This window comes from Ylistrum balloti, unplaced genomic scaffold, assembly GCF_031769215.1.
Source record: "Ylistrum balloti isolate Yb309-2 unplaced genomic scaffold, AGI_CSIRO_Ybal_v1 Utg370302, whole genome shotgun sequence".
Taxonomy (NCBI): Eukaryota; Metazoa; Mollusca; class Bivalvia; order Pectinida; family Pectinidae; genus Ylistrum; species Ylistrum balloti.
This window is the reverse complement of record NW_026782226.1, coordinates 251,681-267,675: the sequence shown is the minus strand read 5'-3', so window position 1 is coordinate 267,675 and position 15,995 is coordinate 251,681. Positions and strand designations below refer to the sequence as shown.

At 34.4% G+C, this 15,995-nt stretch overlaps 1 protein-coding gene across 1 annotated transcript; it reads left to right on the top strand.

Annotated features, from left to right (window-relative positions):
- The first annotated feature begins 2,135 nt into the window (after nt 1-2,135).
- LOC132553171 (uncharacterized protein MAL8P1.12-like) lies at nt 2,136-8,737 on the top strand. Its single transcript, XM_060217395.1, has 16 exons — nt 2,136-2,190; nt 2,385-2,431; nt 2,577-2,643; nt 2,828-2,865; nt 3,162-3,234; nt 3,672-3,703; nt 3,978-4,050; nt 4,332-4,366; nt 4,647-4,719; nt 4,983-5,014; nt 5,324-5,366; nt 5,682-6,605; nt 6,888-6,937; nt 7,058-7,154; nt 7,585-7,627; nt 8,578-8,737. The coding sequence occupies exons 1-16, from the start codon at nt 2,136-2,138 to the stop codon at nt 8,735-8,737; spliced, it is 1,842 nt and encodes a 613-aa protein (XP_060073378.1).
- Nucleotides 8,738-15,995: the final 7,258 nt, after the last annotated feature.

The following is a 15,995-nucleotide window of genomic DNA, read 5'->3' as shown; positions in this document are numbered from 1 at the left end:
ATTCAAGACAAAGCAATGGGTTCCGACATTCAACGGGAATGAAGATTATATTTTTTATCAGCAAAGTCGCGCGGTTTCTTTCTTTTTCTGTGACAGATATCTTCATACCAAAACTAAATGAAAATTTTTAAAAAAAATCCATATACTTTGATATGAATAGAATGTTGATGTCTTTGTTGTATGTAAGCGCTGCTGGGTATAGTCAGTACAAGTAACATTAGTTCTACTAAAGTGAGGTTTGAGTCGTAAGACATATGTACATGTACACCCCCATACAACAAAATAGTGTGGACGTGTTGAATATTGAAGGGGGAAAAGTCTTGTGAAACAAGTTCAGTATAATTACACGATATCACTCATACAAGGTCCTTATATCTTGAACTGTACCTGCTTTAATCTAATTACTTACAAACCATAATAACATTTTTTTTTCCGTCGTAAGAAGGATATTAAAGCGATTATTTAAAAACTGCTTCTATTCTGTCTTCGCCATAACATTGTTTGCTTTTTTCGATGAGTATTGAACTCTGCCTTTTCGTTCAAACTTTGGAATTTTTGAGCAAACGGACGATACGATTTTGGAAAGAAAATTTACAATCTCACGCATGCTCAACGTCCATTAAAATCTCTTACGAGTATTGAGTGGATGTCGGCTCATGATACGGTATACGGTATCACACCAGTTTAATTGACAGGAGAAGCCTATTTTGGGGCGTGGTTTAAACAATAGGAAAACAACATTGGTTGGATAATCTAAGTTAGCGATGCTGCATATAAAATAAATATTGTGTATAACAACAAATCTTTGCTGACACAAGAGACGTACATGTGTTATATATGTCTCTGTTGACACCAATCTGAATTGGATATCAGTGAGTATGGCAATCTGCTTGACGGTCGCAGCATTTTGATCAAGCTGTTCAAACAATATCACATGATATCGCACGGCCTACAATATCAAAGATGATATTGGAATCGCCCATAAGACAAATAAACCGGTCACTTTCCTGTCCATATGAAGTTTTATTGGTTGATCTTAAAACCGAACACGTAAATGGATACGCTATGAAATAAACTGAAGATCTGGAGAAACTTTCAAAAACTACTTTAGCTGTTGATATTCAAGTTGAAATATATAACAATAAATGTCTTGTCATAAAACAAAAAACAGCCGACACAGTACAATTCAAACATAGACATACGACAGTGAACTTATGTAGTATACCCTCAGCCAGTACAGTCTATACATACCACGATACTAGTACAGGACCGAATTCCACACTCTGCTGAATTCTGCAAGTTGCAACGAAAGTCTATAATTCTTTAACTCTCTCTGGTACTGATATACGTATCATTGTCCAGCTATTCTAAGGAATTTAAGATACCAGCAGTGGCGTAGCAAAACATTTTTAAGAGTGTATGCTTTCAAGAGAGGATCCAAGGGCGAAGCCCCGGTTAAGGGGGTCTAGGGGCGCAGTAAGGTTAAAAAAAGTAGGGCAAATATATCTCAATGGAATTCGAGTGTATGTTTAAGCATACAAGCATACATAATTGCTACGCCTCTGACCAGATATATAGAAATATGAAGACGTCATTCAACATTCACTTTCAACTTTCAAATGAATGTTAGAAAACAAAACAAACAAACAAAAAGAACAAAAAAAACACGAGTGTGGACTTCAGGTTTCCTCAAGGCATTTTCTTTCATGCAATCCTTAAAATTGTGGCCTGGCAAATAAATCGACGTTGTTAATCATGCTCCGTTTGTTCAACAAGCAGATTTTTCAACTAACCTTTGGTAAGTCATAAATCATCAAGTTATAGTCTCATTTGGATGACATATCAACGTATACACACACACACACACACACAGATCGGGATATAGGGATTCAAAAAAGCTTAATTTAAAAGTCATTTCTTTGAGTCAGTTTAAATGTGCACACATTTAGAAATATTCTAACAATCTTATTCTAAACATAACAACTAGAAAAAAATATTGTGTCGGAATCGAATTCGCCCCTCACGTGATTTTATCAATCACGTGACTATATTGTTCTATGTCACGTGAGTTATCGCGGCGCTTAGATACGAAGTTGTGTCAGCATAAGAAAACATGCGTTCTTTCGTAAATCTTTATGGATACTTCACAGTATAAGTTAGGAGTTCCAAGTATCATGTCCTTTGCGGATGGTAAGTAGTTTTTCTATTAATGTATCTACACGTATTGACGACATAACGATATATAATCTTTAATGAAATGAATTCGCTACAGATTGTTGGTGAAGAAGTTGTAATGGGTGACTCTTAAATGCTTTCCATTAAGGAAGCATCTGTACATTATACAGATGAACTTTTGTTTGTATAAATCCCTTTTCCGATTCCAGATACCGTCAAGGTGGTGAGGAGTGAATATGATTACGATTACATGCGGGTAAATATATATAGATTTTTTTTTACTTTTGCCTAAATTGAAGATAAACCGTATGATCGTAATAACAATCATATACAGTTCGATAATATGAAAATACTTTTATTCGATGTCCCACGACTTAATCTATGTCCCGTTTTAACTACAGAAATATGTCCCTACTCCAGAAGTGAAGAAAGAGTTAAAGGAGATCTCCCGAAAACTTGGTGATTGTTGTAAGTTATATCAACACCTTACTTCCAATTTTTACAGGAAATATTTTCAGAAAAGATTTTCATAAATCATTTGATGTTCCGACTTTTAATACTTAGATGCCTGTATATCTTTTATATCTCATGTCTCAGCAATCTTTCACTTATTTTCGTGTTTCAGTATCATTTTATATTTTGTTTTATCTAGTGTATGATGGCTACAGAAGAGAGATAAATACTCTCAAGGTAAGATCATGGAATGAAGTAGTGCTACCGTTAAAAGAAAGAAAGAGAAAGGAAGAAAATAGCATGCATACTTTGTATATATTAAGATATATCTTTTTACTTGTATTTTAATACACAAGTAGGATTTGATGAGTAAGTGATGTTATGGTGAAAGATAAATCAGACAAAAATGTTCCAGTTGAGTGTCGAAATCAAAGACCCTCTGCATTGAATTCTTTATTTTGATTTACCAGTTTCACTCTATTCTATAGAATTCACAGCCTACATATGTTTAACAGATTTTTATTTCATTACAGCCCAACGTTCACATTGATAATGAAATAGCAAAATTGATGGCGGCAGAGGAGGATTTAAAACAGTCAAGGCGAAGTAAGTTGAAGAACTGCACAGAAAATGTTTTAACAGCTAATCTGAAAAGTGTGTAGAAGATGTCATGAAGTTAAAATGTATATTGAAATCAAAACCCTTTATTCAAAAGTACATGTATCCTTAATTTAGACTAGTTGTATTATAGGTATCCATTACAATTTTATTTTTTATGATTTGGCTGCTATGATTATATAAGTATAAGAACCAGTGTTAAAAAAAAAGACTTAATAAATACATATGATATGAAAGTGAAGTAAACTAAAGGACCATCGCCATAAGTAATCAATAGTAAATATGTAAGTCAATAATGTGCATCTGAAAAATCACCAAAAAATGAATAAATAAATAGATAAATGAAAAAATATGCAATGCTGGCTGTCAATGATCCTACCTGTATATTTGGTAGTTGATGACTTGTTTTATTTCACTCCTTTTAGATCTCAGAAGGAGAGCACAGAATATTTGTCCAGTAAGTATACAATTTACAAACACACACCCTCGCTCATACGCACCATCTATAGAATTTTTTTCCTTTAAAAACCCAGAGTTCAAAAGTGATTAGTTCTAACTGTATCACTGTGTCTTAATATTCAAGTTCATTGGTCAGTATAAACGGATAGCAATACTATGATATCTACAGGAAATTAGGAATGCTTAGCATCCCGTAAAAAGTGAGAGTTACAGAAACTACCAATATTTTCTATTTTTGCTTTATTTTTCATTATTTTTACTTAAATTTTTAGTCCAGTGGACCTACAAAGGAAGAAGAATATGAACTCAAAGAACTGAACCGACAATCTCTTCAAAAGATGTATGGTAATTAAATGTTACAGTATTTAGCCAAGAAAAAGATGTTATGTATATCGTTTGTATATATTTTTATCCTTTTTTATTTGCACTGTAATATCAAAATACCTAGAATACATACAAATATAACTGAGTATATCAAGTAATAAAACTGCATCTATATGAATGTGTTAGGTAAATGGTCAACATTGTAATGTTCATAACTATGCATTTTACTTTTATTTCATTAATTGAATTTTAAAGTTTTTTGTGATATGTTTTATTAATTAATTAATTTATTTATTTTACAGAACTAGATGATTTTAAGCGAGACTTTATCATAAAGGTAAATCAGCTAATTACATTCAATTTATAGAAATGAAATTTATGGATTTACAATAGATTATGATTACTACTAATCATTTATGAAGATGTGTGTGTTTGTCTGTGTGTTTTGGAAAGAAACCCCAAACCAAGCTGAGGAAAACTTGAATGACTAATCAATAGAATGTTGATGTTGTTGATAAATTAACGGATAATTTTTATCATGTTAATATTGACTAGAAAAAGTCACCTGGATAGAACTTATCAACTTTATCAATAATTATTTTTTGGATTTATTTCAGCCTTTCGTTGCTACCGAAAAGGTGGATTTGAGTTTTGAAAGAATTGAAGATAATATCCGAAAGAGACAACAGGGTTAGTATTTCTTCTTATTTTTTCTCGCAATTGACTTGGCACCAATGAGGAATCAGGTTAGCTCCCCTGGCTGAACTGTAATATAGCTTACCTCCCTTGTCCCACATCTCATCATCTATCATCTTGTTTAGTGCTATCTTCACACATCGTACTTTTTCCCTTCATTTTGTTACAAATGAGTGGACTTTGTTCTGTGTTTAGTTGATAATTTCTGTTGAGTATATTATACACCATTTAAAATTAAAATTATCAATCATTTCCAGCTCTCCAGAACCTCCGAAGAGAAATCTATGAGGCAAGTATATACAAGAATAACGTAGAAAGGAAAACGGTGCTACAAATAGGGGAAAATTGTTTGATAGAGAAACCTGTGCTGTTTAAACTGTTTAGTAATTAAGTAAACACGAGAACATAATTGCCCATATCATAATTTGTAGTAATTTGGCAGATAGAATGTCCACATACAATGTAGTATTACATGTATGACCACATTTGATATTTTGTTGAACTTTAAGAATAAATACTCTTGCAATACCTAACATAATTTAATTATGACTTTTGGGTCTGTGTGCTGATTAGTGATGTTGTTTTCATTGTATAACAGGCTTCCGTACTCCACGTGGCAGGGTATTACATGAAGGCAAAAGGTAATACTTTAACTAGGGATATATGAGAGGTCTCTACTTTAACTCTTCTTTGTAGTAATAACAATATAGTTGATAAATCTGCACTTAAAGATTAAGTTTTATTAAAATTTCATCACAATTTTATAGATATTTGGGAATAAAATAAAATTTGTTTTCTTGCATTACAATTCAAAACTGTAAGGTATGTTGATGCTAAATGAAAGTGAAACAATCTTAAATACATATTGTATTAAAAAGACAGGACTGTCATGATCTCTGAAGACCAGTTTCTATTGGTTTTTATATATACAATATATTTGATATAATTTCTTGTAGAGCTAAAGAAAACTTCCTGGGAGACAACAGATGCTGAAAAGTCTAAACATCAACCGAAGTCTGATGAGAAAAAGTCTGAATGTAAACCTGCAACTGTTTTGAAAATGTCCAAACATTCATCCAAGAAGTCCACTCGTGTAACAAAAAATAAAGTGGAGAAACCTAAGAGAACATTAAGAAGCTGTAGTGAAAGTGACACGGATGGAGATGATTCCTACGCCAAAGTAAAGGAAATATACCGGGCCGAGAGATTGAGATTTGAGAAGAATTTGGAAATCTTCGCTGCACGACTTGAAGAATTTATGGACTCTCATCGTAACAAACACGAGGAGGAGGAAGTCTCTATCAAACCAAAGAAAAAACGACAAACTGATGTCAAAATCTTCAAAACAGTCCAGGCCAATGTCAAGATGGTCGACAACAATGTCAAAACAGTCCAGGCCAATGTCAAGATGGTCGACAACAATGTCAAAACAGTCCAGGCCAATGTCAAGATGGTCGACAACAATTTCAAATCACTCGAAACCGATGTCAAAACACTCAGATTCGATGTGAATGCACTCAAAAGCAATGTCAAAACCGTTAAAGCAGATATCCAAACCGCCAAGGCTAAAGTCAAAACTGTCAAAGTGGTCAAATCTGATGTCAAACTCGTCAACGATGATGTCAGACCTGATGTCAAAACAACAAAATCTGATGGTAAAATTGTCCTTCAAGAAAAAACAAAGGACGCCAACCGAAACCGAAAACACAGGAACCCTAGTGAGAAGAGTGATGTGACTATTGTCTCCCAACATGATTGTCAGGAGAAAATTCAAGCTCAGACAGTCCAGGAAGAAAGGAGGAGGAAGAAGAAAGTCTTTCGTCTTCCCAGGGAGGACGTTCAGGCTTATGTGGATTCCTGTGATCATGAAAGGGCAGAAAGTAAGTAAAATTTTTATATTTATTTTGTTGCTTTTCTTTCAATCATAGATTGATCAACAAAGTTTTTTTTGAGCATGTCTTCTCTGCACTTTCTATATTTCAAATCCCTTCCCTTTTATTGGACTGCCAACATTTATAAAACTGCCCGATGAGCCAATCAGAAACGAGATTTTTAAAAATCAAACATACTTTTCAGGAGAAATGAGACTAATTCTTGTTCAACCGTCCTTTTAGGTTTTATTGGTAATTAAGACAATTAGTAAATTATTTTTTCCATCTTAGAACGAAGAACAAAGAAAAGGAAAGAGACAAGTGTAAGCAGCATTTCTGAGGTGCTAGACTTTCCATTGAATCGAGAGGAAGAAAGTGATGGCGAGGTTACCTTAGATATTGTGATGAAGGAACTGGATAAGGAAGGAAGTGACATAGATGTTGCTGATGAGTTGAGTGAGCACCCACTGTGGGAAGAAGAAAGTGATGGAGAGATTTCCAAGGAATTAGTGATTCTGCCATTACCCACACTCGACCCCATGCCTGTGTATATTGACAGTAAGATATTAGTATTGTTTAGTTTGGTATTTGTGGGGAGTGGAAGGTCATAGGATTCCTCTTCTGCAGGTCCAATTTCATGTTAATTTTATTCCAGTGACAAAATATAAGACCTGCCATTTGGTGTGTGTCTCTATAGTTTTAGTGTCACATTGACGTTGTTTACAGAGTTATGGCCCTTTGAATTTAGACGGTAATACATACATGTAATTATTGAGCTTGATAGGGTAGTTAAGGAACATCTTGTGTTTCTGCAATGATTTTGAGAATATGAATGTATGCTCAGGCTGTGAATGGACAAATTTTGTGCATTTCTTCAAACTAAATAATTGTTTTGAAAATCTCTATATCTCTATCATCATAAAACATTATCAGCAAAATGTATAAAATTATCTACTTATTTGTTCACCAATAAACATTTTCTTTCCAGATTTCCAAGCAAGTTGTGTCCTAACTCAACTGTTTTCCAGCAGGTATGTTATCTTATTTTGTCAATGACTAGTTTATCTTTCCGTGGTGAAATTTGGCATGGGGAAAGCAGATAGAAGTATTAATGTGTTGCCTTGCAGAGCTGGCGGACACTTAGGGATCACTTTGTCCGTCGGCGGCGTCCGTACGAAACTTTTTTCGGTTATGCTTTGAGTTATCAAAATGAAATTTAGTATATGGCTTCTTGTTGGAAGGGTACAGATTAAGTTTGATTCCTGGCTGCCTGTAACCCTTCTTGGCAGAGTTATGCCCCTTTGAACTTAGAAAATTCTCTGGGAATATTGTTTTCTGGACTTTCTTAGGTTATGCTTTGAGTTATAGCAATGAAATTTGGTATGGCTTCTAGTTGGATGGGTGCAGATTAAGTTTGATTCTTGGCTGTCTGTGACCCTTCTTTGCAGAGTTATGCCATTTTCGAATATTCTTCGAGAATATGGTTTTTTGTTCAATTCTTTCGGAATATTGTTTTCTGGAATTTTCTTGGTCATGCTTTGAGTTATCAAAATGCAATTTTGTATATGTGTTATTGGTCAAAAGTTACACACTGAGTTCGCTTCTTGGCAGTCTGTTATCCTTCTTGGCAGTGATATGTCCCTTTAAACTTGGAATATTTCTCAGGAATATTGCTTTGCGCAGTTTTCCCTTTATGCTTCGAGTTATAAAAATAGAATTTGGTATTACAACTTTATGGTTGAACGTTGCACATCCAGTTTGATTTCTGGGTGACCGTGACACTTTATGCAGGCAACACATAGAGTTCCGAGGAACTCTTGTTTATGTTATTAATGGACATAGTAATTGTTCACTGTAGACAGAAATTAGAAGCAATCAGATTTTACAACTATTCTTCTTAAAAATGAAAAATGATTTAGTCATCTTGTGCAAAAACTTATAAATTGATTTATTAATTCAAATTTCACATTGTAAATTGTAGAGATGACTATGATGAGAACTTTGAAGCAGACTATGTGATTCCTCCCTATGAGAGCGAGAGAAGGATCTACACTAAACAAAAGAGAGTTAACTGTCACCAGAATAAACCACACACTGGACAGAGGAGGAAAATTGTACATGTAGCACCACAGTGCCGCTAACTTGGATTAAAAAGGGAAAAAAATGTATTTGAAAAAATCATATTACCATGCAAGATCATATTTAGGACTGAAGTACTGGTGCAATATCTTTAACTATATATTTCTTAATTCAAAACATTTTGTTAAATTTAAAATTTAAAATTGAATGTATTTACACACTTTTCAATGTTTCCATGAAAGTTGTACCAGATAACACATAATCATGCACATTAATTAGATGTCATATGGACATTTTTATTTAATAACAAGGTACTTTGTACCTCATTATCAGTCAGTAATCGTATCTGCCTTACAAGTCTTCCACACTGTATTTCCAACTTGAAGACTAAAAAAATAGTGTTGTTGTATAGATTTATCAATGTTAATATGTGTGTGTGGTGGTAGGCGTGTGTGTGTTTTTTTTTTTTTTTTTTTGTGAATTTCTCTCACAAATCTACAATTGTTATACAGTATGTTTTTAATGATTTACTGGTCTGTTTATATCTAGAGTAGTGCATTTGTTATAAGAAAATAAGTAGTACATAGATTGTACAATTTATCTACCTATACATCATACATATATGTTTCTATACATTTTCTACTTTCATTTTACATTCAATTGTTCCGTATAACCTCTACAATTCTTTTTTTTTTTTTTCATAAAATTTATAAATAGTCATAATAAGAAACAGAATTATATAATTTGCTCTAAATAAGTGGTAATAATTAATATATATATATATATTGTTTTTTTAGTAATAACATTGTGTGGAATGTACAAAATTGTAGGTTTAAATTTTGTGTCTAAAATAAGATATATTTTTATATTTTTGATCTGGATTCCATGAAGAGATAGATTTGATTGGGAGACAGATGTCATTGAAATTGTCTGTATTGTCTAGAAGACAGATTCGATGGGGATACAGACCCCCTTGGGCTTTTTAGAACAGTATTTAAGTAAGACTGACCATCTGTTAAATGTGAAGTAGGACTCTTTAAGGTTAAAGGTAAGCGTAATCGAATTATTGAATAACAAAAATAAGAGTCCGGTTATTTTGATTTCTAATTGAACATATAATTTTTATCTATTCGTTATATACAATTTTGTACATTTCCACCAAACACATTTATCAGATAAAATAATATCCTCATTACTACATGTACATGTATTACCTCATTTTTCAAATATTTCAGATTTTCTTTTCATCGTTCAAATGTAAATTATGCTGATAGCATTAAGACTTGAAAACATTAAAAAAATTCAGATGGTTCTTTAAGATTTTAAAGTTTTTAATAACTATATTAGAAACATGGTTCATCAATAGTTAATAACATCAATTACCAAACATTTATGCAAACTGTGTCATTTTTATACCATAATAAAATTGTGGAATTAATCTGCTTCTATGTGTTCATTTGATGTGTGTGCTCAGTATAAATGTATGAAGGCTCCAAACAACTGAAGGATGTATCCAGTATACAGAGGTTACAATTTTGCATATCTCCACAAGAAACATTTATCAGATAAAATTATATCTTCATAACTATAATATACCACTGTTATGTGATTTTTACTTATCTTTATTACAATATTGTAATATTTTACACTTAATTAATCGTGATTTTCAATCTTATACTGACCTGATGATTACAGAAGTAGATGTACATTTATAGACGCTGAATTTATTGATGAAAGAATTTTTACACAAGAAACTTTTTTTCTGTTTTATATATTATAACAAGAGGCCCAGAGGGCCTGTATCGCTCAGCTGGATCTTTATGACCAACTGTACAATTTCTGTGCATACGTTCCACAGTAGATGCTTAAAGAAATATGTCAAATTACTCCATATGGGTTCTGTCCCTTAGTAGTCCAAAATAAGTCATTTGTATATAAGCCTTTAATGGCCAAATATGATGGGTTTTTGGTTAATCAGAAGAAGTTGATTAACTATTTTACCAAATCTAACCCCAATGACCTTAAATATCATTATGGGTCAGGCTATTTTTGTCACACACTATGTGGGCACCATTAAGGGAACCTTTTGGACAAATATTATGACCCTAAGCCTTTAGGTTAATCAGAAGTTGTTCAAAGGTTTAACACATTTGACTGTTGTGACCTTGAATATGGGTCAAGGTCATTTCTGTTCTCAAATATTACCGGGCATCATTGAGAACCTATTTAGGAATAATATCACTATCCTAGATGTTTTGAATCATCAGAAAATGTAATTTAAAGGTTTAACACATTTGACCCCTGTGACCTTGACTATGGGGCAAGGTCATTTCTTTTTTGCAAACTTTGTTGGGCTTTATAAAAGGAACATTCAAGCCAAATATAATCATTCTAGGCCTTCTGGTATTTTGGAAGAAGTCGTTTAAAGGTTTTAACACATTTGACCTCTGTGACCTTGTAAATGGGTCAAGGTCATTTCTTTTTGCAAAGTTTATTTGGCTTTATCAAAGGAACCTGCCAGCTAAATATAATAACTCTACGCCTTTCGGTATTTCGGAAGAAGTTGTTTATATGAAAAGTAGATGGACACAGGACGGATGGACGGCGGACAGACAGACGGACAACAGGCTATTTCATAAGCTCACTTGGCCCTTTGGAAAAGGAAATAACTAGGTCGTCACTAGAAATGTGTAAATCTGAACACTTCAACACATGCAAAGTCTGTCCACGTTGGCCTGTCGCGAGAGCTAACAGAGTTACTTAGCAACAAGATAGCTGTAATAATGTAAGGTCTTGTAAAGGCAAGAGTGTTTTCATCTAGTCGAGTACAATATTTACATCCCAGGTGTCTGTATAACAAGGTAGTGTAGGTTTCCTGGTAAATATTCCTTTCATGAACTTGACATTTATGTGCTTTAAGTCTGAATTTACTAGTGATGCAAACCCGATTATGGCTGACTTAGCAGAGTTGATAGCACTATATCTTTTTCCCTCTCTGAACATCTCATACAAAAAATCTAATAACTTGGAAACAGATGTAGCAAACGGATTAGTTTGGTCTCTAACACAAAAACACATCCATTTTTCGAAATACACCCGATATTGTTTTTGGGTCGAAGTTCTCCAGGAATCAATGATGAGCGTGATAAACCCTGGTCACAGAGTCATTCCCTGAGAGCAGAAAGGCAGCCAGACTAAGATTTCCGATGGGATGTCTCCGTCCTTTGAAGACTGGATGCTAAACTGTCTGCTGAATTGGTGAAAGTATGTATGCTGGAGTTGCCATGAGGGCCAGAAGATTTGAAAACCACGGCTGCGTCATCCACAGTGGAGCTATGAGGATTACCGTGGCCTGGTCGAGCTTTATCTTTTGGATCACTCTGTCCAGCACACTAAAAGGAGGGAAATCATGCATTACCCCAGATGAAATATACCAGTCAAATGCAAAAGCATCCACAGCACATGCATAGGGATCAGGGAGAAAGGACACATAGTTAGGTAGTTGATGATTAATGCGGGAAGCAAATAAGTCAACTGTAGGTGGATATTCTCTATAGAGTTCCATAATTTTATTGAAAATTTCACTCTGTAACATCCACTCCATATCAGGATTTAGTTTTCTAGAGAGTCTATCTGCCTGTGTAGGCCTTGAATATGAGTAGCAGAGAGCCAAATATTCCTCTCTATGCACCATTTCCACATGGAAGCAGCCAAGTCATTAAGTTGAGTACATTTACCTCCCATATGTTTAATGTAAGCATAAAACATAAGAGCTGGTCGCTGGCCAATTTGACCGGCTACTTTGATCATTTGGCCGTCTACACCAATCCAGTTCCGTAGTTATGTTCCGTACACGACTACACGTACATGGTAGGCCACTCCCACTTTGCCGCGTTGCGGCTCGGGGCGGCTGGCTTTGCCAGCCTCCTACTTTCGCTACACAGCCTACTACCAACAAAATTATGGAAAGCCCTGTGTAAGCAATGGCCACCATGTTGTCAAGGTTTTAAGTAACATGTTGTCCACAGATATGATTGGTGAAGCACTGAATAGTTAAAAACGCAGCATGAAGTTCAAGAACATTAATGTGGTCAGCCTGATCATCAGATGACCAATGACCACCAGTTTCCACTTTCTCTCTCGTCCTTTCATTTTCCAAAACTGCCCCCCCCCCCCCCCCAGCCATAACTAGAGCTATCTGTTGTGATACTAAAAGCACAGGCCTTACGTGTGACAGGTTTAAACACAGTTTTGACATTATCTGCCCACCATTGTAAGTCAGCACGGGCAAACTGTGAAAACTCCATGTATGAGTCATAATTACCGTTGTTTTGTTTTAGTACCCTGTCCTTTAGGGTCTCTAGTCTGTGAGTATACAAAGGGGCATAATCTACACCTGGAGCACATGCATTGAGTTTTCCTACCAGTTGTGCCATTCTTGAATTGGGAGACGGGTTTTATCAATAGTTCTTACACAAAGCTGATAAATGTCAATCGCTTTCTCAGCTGTAAGTGAGACGGTCATATCTACAGAATCAACCAAAAACCCAAGAATTCTATGTGTTGAGTTGGAATAAGTATGGACTTGTCCGGATGAACAGTGAAGTGTAGAGAGTCAAACAATGTCACAGTGGTCAAGATATTCTGTACACATGCTGTGTGTGTCAGACTGTAATTGACTGTCATCTACATATGCTACGTTAGAGTGCCCTAGTTTACGAAGAGTTGAGTACACAGGTTTCATAAGTTTGGTAAATACATGCGGGACAGATGATAATCCATTTGGTAAGGCAGTAAACTGATATAAAACACTTATACATAAACTGAAGGTACACTGTGTCAGAGTCCACTACATTCACCGAGTAATAGGCATCTTTAAGATCAACCGATCCATACCAACAATTAGGTTTCATCATATTGATTGCTGAATGTCAAGTTTCCATCATAAAATGATGATACTCTACATGATAATTCAAATCACTAAGGTTGAGGATAAGGGAATAAGAACCATCTTTCTTTGGTCTCAGAAATATAGGGGAGATGTAACCCTGCTGGCTAGAACGAGGTACTGGTTCAATCACATTTTTATCTAATAATTTGTTTATCTCAGATTCCAATGCAGCTAATTCAGTGGCACAAAAGTTTGGAGTTTTAATTATATGTTCCTGAATAGGTAGCGTTTCAAATTCAATTTTGTACCCTTTAACAAGATCCAGAAATCATTTATCTTATGTAATTTTTGCCCATGTCTGTGCAAAGTATTGTATTTTATATCTGGCTGGATTTTCTGGGGTACGAAATTCACATGGACTAAACCAGGCGGAGTAAAAAGCTGCATTATCAATCGAATATGAATTTAACACAAATACTTGTTATATAATAATATCACTGGTTGCAATGTAATGAAACTCATTTGTTTGTACTGGCCTGTTGACCTTCTTTGGTGACTTTTTCATGCTTACGTTAAGTAATGCCCTCATCCACGTCCTCCCGCTTCGAAGACTCCATCATTTTTCTCGCTGAAATCACGTGATTTAGAATAGGGGAGATAATCCACGCAAATAACAACTATTTCGCGACATGTTTCCAATGTTTTTGATATATTTTCCTTTGGTATCCGTACAATGCCTGAGATACCTCGTCCGTGCGGACAAGAAGCATACTACACTGTAAACATGTGATAAAATGAGAGCGGCACCTGTACTTCCACACCATAATTATAGCCGTAAACAATTCTAGTAAATTTATGTAACACGTCAATCTTATCAACAAATTCTTACGCCTTCAATATTCTACACTTTCTACTTTTCAATGGCAAACATTCCATAGCTGAAAAATATAAACGATAGAAAATGAAACCTCAAGCACAAATAATTAATCACTCAAGATTTTATATTGAAACATAGAAAACAAAATAATTTACCTTTCTAAGTGTCAAGTGCAAGTTTGTTGTGTGCGAATCGCATTTGAGGCACACTGATTACGTTATATGTGACTTTCAAATATGTTTAATGAAATTGATGCGTTATTTTTGCCAATGGAATAATGTAATTGAAAGTCAGATAATACTCCGGATAAAAGATTAAAATCAAAATTTTGCATAGGGGATTTTGTATAAATGTGTAAAACTGAGGAATACTGGAATAACGTACCTAAGATAGAACATACACACGAACGTTGCTTAAATCGAACTCGCCCATCACGTTACTGGTAGCAGGAAACAGTTAATTTGCATTTTTCCTGAAATTATTTGTCATGTTTGAGATAAAAAAAAATTCCTCTGATTTCTGACAATACATATCATAACCACATTTTCAGATATAAGGCCTCAAACATGCCTCTTTTAGGGACTTTTTGCCGAAAACAGAAAAATGGCCGCTTTTCGAGGTACAAAAATTGATGTAACTTTTGAACCCCACAACCGATTTCCAAAATTTTTGCACCAAAATTTCTCTTTCTCTGAGTTCTGTCTAAAAAACATGTTTTAAAATGTTTTCTAGGGGGTTCATTTTTTAGCTGACCTCCCTACATTTGATTGTCATGGTTACCTACTGAAAAAATACTAAAAAATGCAAAAATACTACTAATTCCAACCTAACACTACAACTTTCTAATAGAAATTTAATTCTAAACACCTATCCTACAATCAACAACACTGTCATGGTAACAAAGTACTCACATTTCAGAAAATTCCAACTCGGAAATTCTTCATAACATGACCACATGTAAACACTTTGAAAACTTTCTGTAAAGCTTGTTTTTGGTGCGTAGAAACAGATTCGAGACTGCCCAAATAGTAATCTCCAACACAATGGTAAAATATTATCCTGATAAAAATGAAACCCCACATTGTCCACTTAAACATGACAGGTCCAATTTTAGCAAGTATTTTTTTTCATTGTTAATTAAAACCTTTATAACGGGGTAATCTAATAAGCAAAAAAAAAAAAAATCACCCATGGGCACACCGAGAAACTGTGTACTGCTACCACTGAAATCGATGTCATTCTCCATTCGTTTACCGAGAAGATTTTACAACTTATATTTGGTAATTGCTTTTCAGAATTAAATGTTTAAATCAATTATTTCTTTGACTTTGCTTAAATATGTATTAAATTATGAAAATTCGAACAACCTTAGTCTAAAAATAGCAAGTTGAAGTGACTGTTGTCGGAATCGAACTCGTCCGTCACGTGACTTTATAAATCACGTGACTATATTGTTCTATATCACGTGAGTTTTCGCGGCGCTTAGTTACGAAGTTGTAAGATTCAGAAAACATGCATTCTCTCGCGAATCATTATGGATAGATCAGAGTAT